This window comes from Lytechinus variegatus, chromosome 6, assembly GCF_018143015.1.
Source record: "Lytechinus variegatus isolate NC3 chromosome 6, Lvar_3.0, whole genome shotgun sequence".
Lineage (NCBI taxonomy): Eukaryota > Metazoa > Echinodermata > Echinoidea > Temnopleuroida > Toxopneustidae > Lytechinus > Lytechinus variegatus.
The window spans coordinates 15,744,472-15,762,085 of NC_054745.1; the positions used below are offsets into that span (position 1 = coordinate 15,744,472).

A 17,614-nucleotide genomic window follows, 5' to 3' on the forward strand; every position below is an offset into this window, starting at 1 on the left:
CTATTCTTTGCTGCCCTGTTTCTTGACTTTATCTTTCTTTTTCTGCTCCGAGTTCGTTATTTGATCTTCAACAAGGCGGGCCTCCTTGGTCGTGTGAGGGTTCCCGTGTTCTTTGGTAGCTTTCTCCTTCTTCGTCAGCCCCTTACCGCTGGCTCCGCTGTGGATGGGAGGGTCGTAGTTGTAATGTTCCAGTTCGTCAAAATGGTCTTCCGACATTATTGCTTGTGTTTTGGCCCGAAACGTTCGAAGAAGCTAGAGAAAATATGTCTAGTCTTAGATGCAAATGTGAGAATTATAGAAACAGCTGCTACACATTAGCAGTTGGTATAAAAAGGCGATTTCAGTAACGAAATAACCTGCGCTGAGCTGAAGAACTTTGTACCTTATTGCGTGGTGCATCAAAACAGTTTTGACCTTTAAATACAATAGTCTATTTTCAGAAGACTCTTATTTACATGTAAAAATTTGTTGCGTTAAAATGAGTTTTATTTCATTATTTTCAATAATTAAGATGTTTTCCATTGATTTTGATTAAAAAGTAATCATCAATTCATTGATTTCAAATTATTTTGTTGGATACATGTAATATCCTCACCAAATTTATTCATTAGCGAATCATGTTTAACTTGCAGAATAAGACTAGTTTAACCTGCAAAGACCAAGGGTTTTTTCTTTTTTGCTATCAATATTCACACGCGTGCCACGTCGCTCGTCGGACTGCATGGGGGGGGGGGGGGCAAATATTGAAATCATGTGAGCTCTATAGTTTTGGCTGGGAATATATCCAAGGAAAGGAGGTACTAGTGGAGGACTGATACACGTATCAAAGAAGTCCCCTCCCCCGACAAAAAGTGTATGGTAAACTCATCATTGGTTAAAGATTGATCTTCAAAGTTTAAAGATAGGCCTAATAGAATTCTAATTTTTATTTGTGCACAGCGTCAAATTATGTGAACAGCAACCCCAATAATAAATGAAACAGAGTCATTTTCTACAGAAAAGAATAATGGTTTAAAGTTACTAACCTTCAAACAAATTCACAATCTCCTATCATGCAGAGGTAATTGCTCTCTTTGGAATAGTAGAAACATTATTTGGGGCATGCAGCTGCTCATCGTATTCAATTAACGTCACTAATGAAAAACGAATTTTTTTTTCATTATTTCTTTTCTGGTGATTTTCACATCAAACTTCAGGGTGAACTTCTCATTTAAATCTATACAAATACCCTCTCTCGTTTGTGTCACCTGACATACATCAATTCAATTCAAATTTATTTTCATTCTTCAAAATGATACAAATAAGTACAAGATAGATTGATTCAATTTAAATAAACAATAGCATGAACAAAATTAAATATTGGAAAAAAAAATACATATTTGAAATCAATTTAAATATAAATTAACATACATGTCAAGTCAAGTCAATACAATCAATATCATTAAATATAATTAAATCAATGCAATTATATATCATAAGGAGAATGGAGGGGTCCACTGAAAAGCAAAGCTTGTATAATGTGGACCCCTCAACATCCACCAATTAAAATGCATAATAGTTGTCAATTCTCATCATCACCAAAAGTGATAGATATGGTAGTATTACGTGGCGCGGCCCGGGGTACGCGCCCCGCCCTGGGAAGCGGGGGTGCTCAGTATTATTATATGTAGGCAGCAACCCTCATTCTGGAAGATGTGAAAAAACTGAAAAAATGTCACCAAAATGAACTTTATTTTGCAGTGACCCGGCTCCCTTTTCAAATTCATCGGGACCAATTTGATCTCCTTTATGTAGTGAAAACCCTTTTAAAATTTATATCAACCCCAGTAAAAAAAAAAAAAAAATCCCAGGTCCCCGGGGTTCCCCAGATAATTTGAATTTGCAGCTCATTATATCACCCCGGCCCTAGTAGGATTGGACATACGCCCCAAAAGATAAACCATGGAGCTGCGAAGATGAGCATTGTCGAGACTAAACAGGGTAAGGTGAAACAAAATATTATTTTTTTCTGAAAAAAAATCATTTTCATTTTATTATTTTATTTCCATATCCATGATATCACAAAGTATATAATATAACTCAGACATACAAATTACACAATTTATGTTACTGAACGATAAAGCATGTAATAATAATGAACAGATATGGGGGGAACATGCAAAAAAGCAAAGCTTGTTACAAGGCAAGTTCCCTAAGATAACAGTATATGTAATAATCATAAGTTATCCTTAAACAGGAAATAAATCAATAAGAACGGATATTCTTGCTGTAGGAAATACGTATACGTATCAGTTTGAAAAAGGAAAAAGCAAACTATATATATAGGCTATTACTACTTATATAGCAATAGAATAATAATAGTGCACCTGATTCTAAGAACAGAACAGAAGGAGGAAGAGAGAGAAAGAGAGACCAACAGACAGGCTATAAAGAAGAGCTACACAGAACTTATCATCTCTGATTGTATTTTATTACATTTCTTTGTTGAATAAAATAAAATAGTAATGATACTACTATCACTAATGATGATAAAAATATATTCATATTGCGCCATTTCTATATGGATATATGTAATTATGCAACGTGCAACATTGCTTTCTACTCATCTTCATTCCTCTTCATCATCTTCTTCCATTCAATTCTTAATTGATTTTCCCATTTTTTCTTCCTTATTTTACCAGTGCCCCGATCCCCCGGCCGAACCCCCTATATAACTTTGACGCCAACAAAATAAGAAGAAACTGGTTTGCGAACTCCCTCGTTCTCACAATTGGAATATTGGAATTCCAAATTTTCCTCGTCTCCTAGCTAGGGCCCGTTGCTGAAAAAGTTGCAATCAAACGCAACTCTAAAAATCAAGCGTAACTTGATTTTCAGCCAATCAGCAGCGTGCATGCGATTGATTTCTTGACTTGCGTTTAACCGCAACTCTTTCTGCAACGGATCTACCCCAGGGTATGCCCAAAATAAGAAGAACGATGCACGTGATTGGTTCTCCTAATCTGACCACGTGGTCTATTGTAATACCGGATCCCATTCTTCACGTCCAGTGTTAAGTGTCTCACCGGGTTACGTAATTCTGCGAACACGTCGTTGAACATGTTGAAGATGATTTGGCATGTAGGCCTACTGTTTTGTTTGGTGGATATTGAATCTGTGCGACCTCGTGAAAGAATGGGAAGATGGCGGATTGGTTTGATATCAGGTGAACTAGGAGGACACACGCAGCAAGGGACCAGATTCAAGTGTACACTGGAGACGCAAATAGTAAGTGATAACATAATTTGAAAACTCCCATACAAGTAAGTAGAATTACGAACCGCGCACGTTAGCATGATTAAAATTGCTCGCAATCTAATGTGTGAGAAAAAAAACGAAAAAAAAACCCCGGGAGACACCACACAAATCCCCAATTTAACAAAAAAAATATGTCAAGAAAGCATAACCACTATATATGGTTGGAAAGAGTATCTCCTCCCAAATAATTTTATACCATATTTAGTTGTATTTCTTCACGCTTGGATAAACAGCATAGGTATTCTTTATACAGTGATGTAAATTTCATTTGGGCCAAAGTATGGCATGACTGCAATGAATGAACCCCAGATGCCAATGATGTCATTATTCTACATGAGCTCGTAAACATAAATATTTCCAATCCCTTTTCAATGACAAATAACTTAAGATTTGAAACAAAAATCCCTCGTAAGATTATATACTAAATATATTTTTAAGCTGAATGAAACAGATAAGATCGATGAAAGTTCGAGAACAATAATATTGAACAAAATGCTATCATAGCACTTTGTTCAATTGTTCTCGAACTTTCATTGATCTTATACTTATTTTTACCAAGGGAAGATTTGGTAGTTGTGTGACAACCCACGAGTTGCCAATTGGAGGATCTACATAGTATTATTGATTTCAACGTCATAAATGCGACCGCGATTAGCGCGAGCAATTTTTCGTTTTCTGTTTTAAGCATTTGGGGGTTTCAATTTCAGAGTAGGCCCTACCAAAATTGTAGCTGTAACTACGTACTGTACAAGTCGTTTTACAATACCCTTGAGGAAAATCATCGATAACCTGCTGGAAATGATGTAATCTCGAAGGTAATCGACCCAATCTCCTCAGCAGTGAAGTAGCTGGGATTTAAATGCATCCAAGTTTTTTCTTACACTCAAGATAGCAAAATAGGCTAAGGCATAAGTATATAACGTGAGCGCAATGTGCGAGCTATTTTTAATTTTTTTAAATATCTTTCATGTATATTAATACAAAATTTAATATTCTGAGCAGATGTTCATAATCATGAACAAGATGCGTATGTAACTGAATAATTAAATGCGAGCGCGAAGCGCGAGCTAAAAAATTCAATACACTGATCTGAAAACAGACTTGATAATAACAGTTTACATTGACTCATGAAGAGGATATTAAGAGTGCGAGCTGAAAATACTAATATAATAATCTGAAAAGCGACCTGATAATGACTGTTTCCAGTGACTAATGGAAAGGATACATCTCACCAATAAATATAATGCGAGCGCAAAATGCGAGCAGTATTATAGACTTTAAGCACTTTTAATACAAATAAATAAGCAGATCATGAACAGAATTGGTGTCTAACTAAATAATCACACGAGCGCGAAGCACGAGCTTATACATTCCATTTTCTGACGAGAAAAGTGGAAACTCACTTTCCGTAATCATTAAGAGGAAAATTTTCATTTTCCGACTGGGATATATTGTTGTTCTTTAAGTACTTTTTATAACCATGCAGAGCGAAGAGCTACCCAAATTTCTTTATTTTCTGATCTGATCTTTCTACACTGAGACTTATAAAGGACTCTTAAGCTCTAATTCCTCTTCTATTTTTTTTCTTGTTCTCTTATTTTCCCCCTTCTTCTTATCCTCATTCTTACACCGCCATATAGGGGGGGGGGGGGGTAGGGAGCTTTGCCCCTGGGTCCGCTTATGTGTACTGAACTGAAAAAACTAACATTTTATGGACTTATATACGTTGGATCTATGGAGAGGAAACGTAACTCACTGATCAAATACCGCAAACGTAGCGCGAGCAGAATTTTTTTATTCGGAACTTATAACCAGGCAATACGAGCAATTTGAATTGGAATTTAATTTGCATGAAGTCCCCCTAAGGTTTAAGTTCAATTCGGCGCCCTCGGTTGAACATGACTTTGGCGCCCCCCCTCCCCCCCCCCTGAAACCTGAAATTGTCGCCCAAAATCAAATATCAAATTGGCGCTCGAAAGGTCAAACACCGACTCCGCACTCGATCTACCCAGTTATTAGTGTAAATTTGGTGCCCCTCATTTTAGGTGAATTCTGCGGCCCCTGGGTCAAACAAAAAATTTGCCCCCCCTTGCTCGAACAAAAATTAGCACTCTAAGTCGAACAAGAATTTTGCTCCTCCAGGTCGAACATCACTTTGGCGCCACCCCTATTTCGAACATCAATTTGACGCCCCCTATAGTTTGAAAATGTATAACTTCGATTCGGCGCCACCCCGAGGGCCCCCATATTCGAACATCAAATCGTCTCCCCCTTATTGGAAAATCAATTTGGCGCCCCTCTAGTTCGAACATTTATTCGGTGCCCCCTTGTTCAAACATTAATTCAGCTTCCCCTAAGGTCCCTAGTTCGAACACCAATTTGGTGCCCCTAGATAGAACATCTCTTTGGCGCCCCCCTAGTTCGAACATCAATCTGAGCCCCTCCCCTTAGAACGAACATCGATTTTGCCCCCCCCCCCCTATTTGGCCTACCCTACTCGAAATATCACTTTGAATATCAAATTGGCGTCCCCCCAGCTGGTCGAACATCATTTCGGTGCCCTCTAGTTCGAACATCAATTTGGCACCCGTAGTTCGAACATCAATTCAGCGTCCCATAGTTCAAACAACAATTTGACGCCGCACTAGTTCAAACGTATTAGCGTCCCCCGAGCTCGAACATTAATTTTACGTCCCCTAGTATTAACAGTAATTTCGCTCACCCTAGAGCTTCCTACTTGGAACATTAAGTTGGTGCCCCCTCGTTTGAATGTCACCCGGCGCCCCCCCCCCTAGTTCGAACATCAATTTATCAATTTGGCCTCGCCCTCTAGTTTGAATATTGATTCGGCGTCTCCTAGTTCAAACATCATTTTAACTCCCCAAAGGCCCCTAGTTCGAACATCAATTTGGTGCCCCCTAGTTCGCACATCAATTTGATGCCGCCTAGTTCGAACATCAATTTGGTGCCCCCTAGTTCGAGCATCAATCAGATCCCCCTTATTGCGAACATCGATTTTGCCCCCCCCCCCTATTCGGCAAACCCTACTGGAAATAGCCATTCGGCGCCCATCTAGTTCGAACATCAAATTGGCACCCCTCCTCGTTCGTACGTTGATTTGGCGTCCCCCTTGTTCGAACATCAATTTCGGGGTCCTCTAGTTCGAAAATCACTTTGACGCTCCTCGTGCTCGAACATCAATTTTGGGCATCCCCTAGTTCGAACATCAATGTGGCGCCCCCCTAGTTCAAAACTGAATTTGGCACCCCTTGATCTGAACATCAATTTAGGGCGCCCAAGGGACCCCTAGTTCGAACATCGATTCGGTGCTCCCTCCAGCGACCACCGGGGGGGGGGTATGACATCCCTTTGATCCACGCCCACACTGGACATTTGACTTAGTTGCAGTTACATAAAAATAACTAATTATAAGGAGGGAAAAAAAGGGAAAAACAACCTTGTTGACCCTCGGTGCGGCCTGAGTATTGCTCTAGGCCTTATCCTTCTCTCCATTGCAACAGGGATTATGGCGTTGGAACATCATCGACTCTTTTCACCCCTCTTTCTTTTATGTCAATTTCCAATCCTACTTTACTTCTTAATCCGCTCATATTTCAATTCCATATTTTTTTCTTTCTTAATCATCTTCCTTTATTTATGCTTCATAATGTATTCATGTACAGATTTCATCCATAAACAAAGGTTGTGCTTCGTGCGAGCCCAATGCTATTCATTTTATTTCATTTTTTGACAAACGCAATGGATAGCGAATATCCACGTCCCCAAAATGTATTAATCGTAAGGACAAAAATTAGATGTGGTAATTAATCTGATAACTGATCAAAATTCAGGCAAATAAATATTTCGACAGAGGGCATGATGACGTCATGACCATTCGCTATTGTCTCTTCCCCTCCATTTCCTAAGTGAAAAACCCCACATAGCGCGCAGTCGCCCCCAGTCGAACATCAGACTGGCGCTCGAAAGGTCGAACACCGATTTGGCACCCCCTCCCTTGAGTTATGAATGTTAATTTGGTGCCCCCTCATTTCAGGTCTATTCGATGGTCTCCGAGGTCGAAGACAATATGGCACCCCCTAGGTCGAAATTTAATTTGTTCTCTCCAGGTCGAACATCATTTTGCCGCCCTCTTGGTCGAACATGACTTTGGCGCCCCCGAGTTAGAATATCAATTTAGCGCCCACTAGTTCAAACATCGATTTCGGACCCCTCCTTAGTCATCCCTGTCAAGTTCGAGCAACAGTTTTGCACATCCTAGGACCACCTAATTCGAACATTAATTCAGCACGCCCTTTATAGTAAAAAAATCAATTCAGCGCCCCCTAGTTCTAACATGAATTTGGCGCCGCACCCTAGTTTGAACACCAATTTGGCACTCCCCTCTTAGTTCGAACATGGATTCGGCGTTGCCTAGTTCGAACATCATTCTAGTGCCCACTAGTTCGAACATAAATTTGGGGTTTCCCTTGTCCAAACATCACTTTGGCGCCCTCCTATTTCGAACATCAATTCAGCACCCCCCCTCTATATAGTTCACAAATCATTTCAGCGCCCCCTAGTTCTAACATCGATTCCGTGCCCACCCAGTTCAAACATCAATTTAGCGATCCTCCTAGGGCCCCCTAGTTCGAACACCAATTTGGTGCCCCCCATTCGGCTGTTCCAACTTGGAAAATAAATTTGGCGCCCCTCTAGTTCGAACATCTATCATTTCGGTGCCCTCCCCCCTTGTTCAAACATTGCATTGGCGTCCGCCAGCTCGAACATTAATTTTGTGCCCCCTACTTTTAACATTGATTTGGTGCCCCCTAGTCCAACATCAATTTGGTGCGCCTACTTCGAACATCAATTTTGCGCCCCCTAATTTAAGCATCGATTCGGCGCCCCTAGGGCCCACAATGTCGAACATCAGATCTCCCCCCTCTACGTGGAAAATCATTTCGGCGCTCCCTAGTTCGACCATCAATTTGGCACTCCCCTTTTAGTTCGAACATTGATTGGGCGTTCCCTAGTTCGAACATCAATCTAGCGCCCACTAGTTCAAACATCGATTTGGGGCCTCTCTTAGTTCGAACATCACTTTAGCGCCCCCTAGGTAGAACATCAGTTTGGTGCTCCCTAGTTCGAGGATCAATCTGACCCCCACCCCCTTAGAGCGAAAATCAATTTAGTGTCCCCCGCCATTCGGCCTTCCCTACTTGAAACATCGATTCGGCGCCCCTCCAGTTCGAACATTAATTCAGCGATCCTCCTAGGGCCCCCTAGTTCGAACATCAATTTGCCCCCCCCCCCGTTCGAGCATCAGTTTGGCACTCCCCTTTAAGTTTGAACATTGATTCGGCGTTTCCTAGTTCGAACATCAATTTGGCACCCCCTTCTAGTTCGAACATTGATTCGGCGTTCGCCCACGAGATTTAACATCATTTAGGACCTCCCCTAGTTTGACCATCAATTTGGCGCTGCCTCGTTCAAACATCAATTCCACTCCCCCTACGGGCCCCAGTTCGAACATCGTTTCGCTGTCCACTGTTCGAAGACCATTTGGCACCCCCAATAAAGTCAAACATAAATTTGGCCTCCAGCAAGTCGAACATCACTTTTGCACCCTTCCTAGTTCGAACATCAATTTGAACCCCCCCCCCCGTTCGAACATCAGTTTGGCACCCCCCCCCCCCTTTAGTTCGAACATGGATTCGGCGTTCTCTAATTCGAACATCAATCTGGTGCCCACTAGTTCGAACATTGATTTGTGGTCTCCCCTTGTCCAAACATCACTTTGGCGCCCCCCCCAAGTTTTTTTTTATTCGACGTTCCCTAGTTCGCCTATTAGTTTGAACATCGATTTAGGGCCTCCCTAGGTCGAACATCAATTTGGCGCCCCCTTGTTCGAACATCAATTTGGCGCTGCCTCGTTCAAACATAACTTCCACGCCCCCTACGGGCCCCAATTCGAACATCGTTTCGCTGTCCACTGGTTCGAACACTAATTTGGTACCCTCTATAAAGTCGAACATAAATTTTGCTCCAGCAAGTCCCACATCACTTTGGTGTCCTTCCTAGTTCGAACATCAATTCAGCACCCCCTCTATATAGTTCACAAATCATTTCAGCTCCCCCTAGTTCTTACATCGATTCCGCGCCCACCTAGTTCAAACATAAATTTAGCGATCCTCCTAGGGCCCCCTAGTTCTAACATCAATTTGACCCCCCCCCCCGTTCGAACATCAGTTTGGCACTCCCCTTTTAGTTCGAACATCGATTAGCGTTTCCTAGTTCGAACATCAATCTGGCGCCCACTAGTTCAAACATCGATTTGGGGCCTCCCCTAGTTCAAACATCACTTTGGCGCCCCCAAGTTTTTTTTTTCATTCAGCGTTCCCTAGTTCGCCTATTAGTTTAAACATCGATTTAGGACCTCCCTAGGTCGAACATCAATTTGGCGCTGCCTCGTTCAAATATCAATGCGACGCCCTACGCCATCAATTTGACCCCCCCGTTCGAACATCAGTTTGGCACTCCCTTTTAGTTCGAAAATCGAACATCGATTCGGTGTTTCCTAGTTCGAACGTCAATCTGGCGCCCACTAGTTCAAACATCGATTTGGGGCCTCCCGTAGTTCAAACATCACTTTGGCGCCCCCGACGTTTTTTGATTCAGCGTTCCCTAGCTCGCCTATTAGTTTAAAAATCGATTTAGGGCCCCCTAAGTAGAGCATCAATTTGGCGCTCCCTAGTTCGAGCATCAATCTGACCCCCCCTTAGAGCAAAAATCAATTTAGTGCCCCCCCCCATTCGGCCTTCCCTACTTGAAACATCGATTCGGTGCCCCTCTAGTTCGAACATTGATTTGGCGCCACTCCTAGTTCAAACATTGATTTGGCGCCCCCCATGTTCGAACACCAATTTGGGTCCCCCTAGTTCGAACATTAATGTGGCATCCCCTAGTTCGAACATCAACTTGGCACCCCTAATCTGAGCATCAATTTGGCGCCCCAAGTGCCTCCTTGTTCGAACATTGATTCAGCGTCCCCGCCCCCGACCACCGGGGGGGGGTTATGACATTCCCTTGGTCGACACCCACACTGGACATTTGACTTAGTTGCAGTTACATTACAACTATTTAGGAGGGAAAAGGGAAAAGTAACCTTGTGGACCCTCGGTGCGGCCTGTGTATTACTCTTGGCCTTATCCTTCTCTCCATTGCAACAGGGATTATAGCGTAACTCCATCTACTCCTCTTTTCACCCCTCTTTCTTTTATGTCAGTTTCCGATCCCACTTACACTCCTTAATCTGCTCATATTTCAATTCCATATTTTTTCTTTCTTGATCACCTTCCTTTATCTATGCTTAACAATGTCTTCATGTATAGATTTCATCCATAAACAAAGGTTGTCCTTCGTGCGATCCCTATCTATCTATTTTTTATATTTTTATTTTTTGACAAACGCAATGGATAGTGAATATCCATGTCCCCAAAATGTATTGCTCGTAAGGACAACAATTAGATGTGATAACTATTATGTGGTAATTAATCTAAATTACGAATATAACTGATTATAATGTTATATATGAGAAGAATTGTAAGAGCAATTACACTCATTTATTTATCTTTTCTTTAAAGATATTCATAGCATAGATAAAGAACATTCCAGAATGTCTTTGTAAAAGCTTTTGTTAAGCAGGCCTCCGCCTATTTAAAGGCCAAGGATTTTTGAATAGAGATTGCTCTACAATAGACTTGTATTGGTAGTGTAAATAAGCAATAGGCTTAGCTATTTTGTTGACATGTTTCACTGAGGTCATTCAAGAATGATTTGGAATTTTGAATGCTCTAGAAATGGGTAGAATGTACTTTTTTAAAGACAATACCAGAAGCTTCCAGAAGAGTGAATACTAGAAGCCTCTCGATTAGTTGAAATTTTGATATATATGGTGGCAGTTTTTTCGAGGATCATCATATCATACCAGATCACTTCATCAGATCATATCAGATCAGAACTCAGAGTTTCACGCCAGACTTTATGTCAGAGCAGACTTTATTTCCACCTGGAATTATTTACCCGCCATCAATGAACTGTTTGCAATTATTTTGAGAGAGGAATTCTCAGTTCTCCTCGAGATCATCAACCTGTTTTAATGAACGCTTTTCAACCCATGGATTACTGAAATTGACTGTTAATAATCATCAATATCGTCTTCACGGACATTTCAACTCATTACATAACTCTTGTTATTCATCGTGCTTCAACATCGATTTCATCCTCGCCAGCCAACTTGGACTTTTATCTGGATCATAAATTTGGAATAACACTAGAACGGATTTCAAGAGACGTAACGTTGCACGCACCACGAACCGTCCTCTCTGCGCAGTTCTATGCGAAAGTTACTTTTGCAGAAAACGCATTTAAAGAAAAGTTTTTTTAAACCAGCAATAAGTGCACCTACTAGGAGAGCAAATTATTTACTAGTGTCTTCGTTAACAAGTTCAGTTTCCAACGTTTCATTCCGCATCTTTATATTTTTTGAAGTTAATTATTTACGCCACAGTGGGCAACGTAACAGAGAGTACGGTTCGTTGAATAGATACAGTGCGCTTAACATTCGCATCGAAATGCGCAGAGAGGACGGTTCGTGGTGCGTGCGACGGTAAGATCATTATCATTTTATGATTTGTTTGTATATATGGTTGTTTCCTGTAATAAAAAAGAAAATAAAATCTAAAATCAAAATCTTCCTTGTATTTTGTTGCAATATCGTAACAATAATTCAGGAAGATAAATATTTCGACAGAGGGCATGAAGACGTCATGACCATTTTTTATTATTTCTTCCCCTCCATTTCCCAAATTGAAAAAAAAAAACATATAGGGAGCAGTCACCCACAGTCAAACATCAAATTAGCGCTCGAAAGGTCGAACACCGATTCGCCCCCCCTGAGTTATGAGTTTCAATTTGGTGCCCCCTCATTTCAGGTCAATTCGGCGGCTCCCCTGGTCAAATTATTTTGCGTCCCATTAGTCCTAGCATCAATTCTGCACCCCCTAGGTCGATGACAATTTGGCACCCCCTAAGTCGAACATTAGTTTGGCTCCCTCCAGGTTGAAGATCAATTTGGCGCCCCCTTTTTCGAATATCAATTTTACGCCCCCCTTGTTCCAACTAGCGGGCGTCCCCTCATTCAAACGTCAACTCATTGCCTATCTAGTTCGAACATCAGTTTTGGGCCCCTGAGGCCCCTTGTTCGAACATCAATTTGGTGCCCTCTAGGTAGAACATTCTGATCCCCTTTGTTCGATCATCCATTTGGCGTCCCCCCTTCCGCTCTCCTTACATGAAACGTCCATTCGGCCCCCTCCAGTTCAAACATATATTTGGCGCCACTCCTAGTTCGAACATCAATTTTGAACCCCTTCTAGTTCGAACATCGATTTGGCGTCCCCCTTGTTCTAACATCAATTGGGCGCTGCCTCGTTCAAACATCAATAAGACGCCCCGTATGCCCCCCCCCCTCAGTTCGAACATCGTTTCGCTGTCCACTAGCTCGACAATCAATTTTTCACCCCTATAAAATCGAACATCAATTTGGCTCCAGCAAGTAGAGCATCACTTTGGCGCCCTTCCTAGTTCGAACATCAATTCAGCACCCCCTATAAAAGTTAAAAATTAATTCAACGCCCCTAGTTCTAGCATAAATTCGGCGCCCCCCCTAATTCAAACTTCAATTCAGCACCCCTCCTAGGGCTCCTTAGTTCGAACATGAATTTGACCTCCCCCCTCTCCCTTCGAACATCAGTTTGGCACTCCCTTTATTCAAACTTCAATTTGATGACCCCCATTCGGCTCTTCCACCTTGGAACATCAATTCGGTCCCTCCCTAGTTCGAACATCAATTCAGCGCCCCATAGTTCGAACATCAATTTGACGCTCTGTAGTTTGAACATGAATTTGACGCCCCAGTAGTTCGAACATGGCATTGGCGTCCCCCAGCTCGCTTGCACCCCCTAGTTTTAACATTAATTTGGCGCCCGCTAGTTCAAACATCTATTTGGCACCCTTAGTTTGAACATATTTTTGGCACACCCATCCTAGTTCGAACATCAATTTGGCGCTGCCTCTTTCAAACATCAATACAATGCCCTACGCCCCCCCTCCCAGTTCGAACCTCAATTAGGCACCCCTACAAAGTCAAAAATCAATTTGGCTCCAGCAAGTCGAACGTCAATTCAGCACCTGTCAAGTTCGAACAACAGTTTTGCATCCCCTAGGGGCACCTAGTTCGAACATCAATTTCGCGCCGCCCCTCAGTTCGCATTCAAATTCAAACATCGATTCGGCGCCCCTTAGGGCGCCCTAATTCGAACATCAAATCGGCCCACTCTACTTGGAAAATCAATTCGGCGCCCCTCTAAATCAATCATCTATTGGGCGCCCCCCTTGTTCAAACATCAATTCAGTGGCGACTAAGGCCTCCAGCTAGTTGGAACAACAATTTAGTGCCCCCTAGGTAGACCATCACTTTGGCGCCTTCCTATTTCGAACTTCAATCTGACCCCCCCCCCCTAAGTTCGAACATCAAATTCGTAACCCCCCCATTCAGCTCTCCCTACATGAAATATCGATTCGGCGCCCTTCTAGTTTAAACATCAATTTTGCGCCCCCTAGTTCGAACATCAGTTTGGCACTCCCCTCTTAGTTCGAACATTGATTCGGTGTTCTCTAGTTCGAACATCAGTCTGGCGCCCTCTAGTTTGAACATCAATTTGGGGCCTCCCCTAGTTCAAACATCAATCTGACCCCCCCCCCCTTGTCCCACCGTTCGAACATCAATCTGACCCCCCCTATTTCGAACATTAAGTTGGCACCGCCCCACCCCTTCCTAGTTCGAAAATTGATTCGGCGTCCTCTAATTCGAACTTCAATTTGGTGCGCCCCCCGTCCCCCTTCGGCTCTTCCAACTTGGAACATTAATTCGGCGCTCCTCTAGTTCGAACATCTATTCGGCATCCCCTAGTTCAAACATCAATTCGGCGCCCTTAGTTTGTACATGAATTTGGCGCCCCCTAGGGCCTCCTACTTGGAACATTGATTTGGTCCCCCTCGTTCGAATGTCATTCGGGGTCCCTAGCTCGAACATCAATTTGGCCGCGCCCCCCTAGATTGAATATCGATTCGGTGTCCCCTAGTTCAAACATCAATTCAGCTCCCCTAAGGCCCTTAGTTCAAACATCAATTTGGTGCCACCTAGGTAGAACATCAGTTTGGCGCCCCCTAGTTCGAACATCAGTTTGGCGCTCCTCTCTTAGTTCGAACATTGATTCGATGTTCCCTAGTTCGAACATCAATCTGACCCCCCCCCCAGTTCGAACATCAATCTGACCCCCCCCCCTATTTCGTACATTAATTTGATGCCCCCTTGTTCGAACAACAATTCGTCGTCCGCTCATTCGAACGTCAATTCAGCGCCTGTCAAGTTCGAACAACAGTTTTGCACCCCTAGGGCCACCTAATTCGAACATCAATTCATCATCGCCCCCCCCCCTATATTGTTCACAAACCAATCCAGCGCCCCTAGTTCTAACATTAATTTGGGGCCGCCCCCTAGTTCGAACATTAATTAGGTGCCTCGTAGTTCGTACATTAATTTTCCGCCAATCTCGGTCTAACTTCAATGCGGTGATCCAAGCACGAACATAGATTCGGCGCCCCCTAGGTCGAAAACAATGTGACACCCCCTACGTCGAACATCAGTTTGACGTCCCCCCTAGTTCTAATATCAATTCGACGCCTTCTCATTAGAACGTCGATTCGGAGCTTCTCTAGTTCAAATATCAGTTTGACGCCGCCTATTTGAAACTTCCATTCTGTGCCCCCTACTTTGAACATCAATTCGGCTCCCACTAGTTCAAACATCAATTCAGCACCCCCTCCCTAGGGCCCCTTAGTTGAACATCAGTTTGGCACTCCCCTAATTCGAACTTCAATTTGGTGCGCCCCGTCCCCCTTCGACTCTTCCAACTTGGAACATTAATACGGCGCCCCTCTAGTTCGAACATCTATTCGGCATCCCCTAGCCTAGTTCAAACATCAATTTGGCGCCCTTAGTTTGTACATGAATTTGGCGCCCCCTAGGGCCTCCTACTTGGAACATTGATTTGGTTCCCCCTCGTTCGAATGTCATTCGGGGTCCCTAGCTCGAACATCAATTTGGCTGCGCCCCCCTAGATTGAATATCGATTCGGTGTCCCCTAGTTCAAACATCAATTCAGCTCCCCTAGGGCCCTTTAGTTCGAACATCAATTTGATGCCACCTAGGTAGAACATCAGTTTGGCGCCCCCTAGTTCGAACATCAGTTTGGCACTCCCCTCTTAGTTCGAACATTGATTCGGTGTTCCCTAGTTCAAACATCAATCTGACCCCCCCCCCAGTTCGAACATTAATTTGGCACCGCCCCGACCCCTCATAGTTCGAAAATTGATTCGGCGTTCCCTCGTTCGAACATCAATTTTGCGCCCACTATATAGTTTGAACATCGATTTAGGACCTCTGCTACTTCGAACATCAAATTGGCGCTGCCTCGTTCAAACCTCAATTCGAGGCCCCCTACGGCCCCCAGCTCGAACATCGTTTCTGTGTCCACCAGTTCGACCATCAATTTGGCACACCCTATGATGTCCAACATCAATTTGGCTCCTGCAAGTCGAGCATCACTTTGGCGCCCCCTAATTCGAACATCAATTTTATGCCCCCTTGTTCGAACAACAATTCGTCGTCCGCTCATTCGAACGTCAATTCAGCGCCTGTCAAGTTCGAACAACAGTTTTGCACCCCTAGGGCCACCTAATTCGAACATCAATTCATCATCGCTCCCCCCCTATATAGTTCACAAACCAATCCAGCGCCCCTAGTTCTAACATCAATTTGGGGCCGCCCCCTAGTTCGAACATCAATTAGGTGCCTCGTAGTTCGTACATTAATTTTCCGCCAATCTCGGTCTAACTTCAATGCGGTGATCCAAGCACGAACATAGATTCGGCGCCCCCTAGGTCGAAAACAATGTGACACCCCCTACGTCGAACATCAGTTTGACGTCCCCCCTAGTTCTAATATCAATTCGACGCCTTCTCATTAGAACGTCGATTCGGAGCTTCTCTAGTTCAAATATCAGTTTGACGCCGCCTATTTGAAACTTCCATTCTGTGCCCCCTACTTTGAACATCAATTCGGCTCCCACTAGTTCAAACATCAATTCAGCACCCCCTCCCTAGGGCCCCTTAGTTCGAACATCAGTTTGGCACTCCCCTAATTCGAACTTCAATTTGGTGCGCCCCGTCCCCCTTCGACTCTTCCAACTTGGAACATTAATACGGCGCCCCTCTAGTTCGAACATCTATTCGGCATCCCCTAGCCTAGTTCAAACATCAATTTGGCGCCCTTAGTTTGTACATGAATTTGGCGCCCCCTAGGGCCTCCTACTTGGAACATTGATTTGGTTCCCCCTCGTTCGAATGTCATTCGGGGTCCCTAGCTCGAACATCAATTTGGCCGCGCCCCCTAGTTTGAATATCGATTCGGTGCCCCCTGGTTCAAACATTAATTCAGCTCCCCTAAGGCCCTTAGTTCGAACATCAATTTGGTGCCACCTAGTTCGAACATCAGTTTGGCACCCCCTAGTTCGAACATCAGTTTGGCACTCCCCTCTTAGTTCGAACATTGATTCGGTGTTCCCTAGTTCGAACATCATTATGACCCCCCCCCCCCATTTCGAACATCTATTCGGCATCCCCCCTAGTTCAAACATCAATTCGGCGCCCTTAGTTTGTACATGAATTTGGCGCCCCCTAGGGCCTCCTATTTGGAACATTGATTTGGTCCCCGTCGTTCGAATGTCATTCGGGGTCCCTAGCTCGAACATCAATTTGGCTGCGCCCCCCTAGATTGAATATCGATTCGGTGTCCCCTAGTTCAAACATCAATTCAGCTCCCCTAGGGCCCTTTAGTTCGAACATCAATTTGATGCCACCTAGGTAGAACATCAGTTTGGCGCCCCCTAGTTCGAACATCAGTTTGGCACTCCCCTCTTAGTTCGAACATTGATTCGGTGCTCCCTAGTTCAAACATCAATCTGACCCCCCCCCCCAGTTCGAACATTAATTTGGCACCGCCCCGACCCCTCATAGTTCGAAAATTGATTCGGCGTTCCCTCGTTCGAACATCAATTTTGCGCCCACTATATAGTTTGAACATCGATTTAGGACCTCTGCTACTTCGAACATCAAATTGGCGCTGCCTCGTTCA

At 43.5% G+C, this 17,614-nt stretch overlaps 1 protein-coding gene across 1 annotated transcript in view; it reads right to left on the minus strand.

Annotated features, from left to right (window-relative positions):
- LOC121417581 overlaps window positions 1-17,614 on the minus strand; it is a 50,868-nt gene continuing 33,254 nt past the window's right edge. The window contains exon 15 of the mRNA XM_041611316.1: window positions 1-252. Coding sequence (XP_041467250.1) covers window positions 1-252 — 252 coding nt within the window. The remainder of the gene's footprint in view (window positions 253-17,614) is intronic.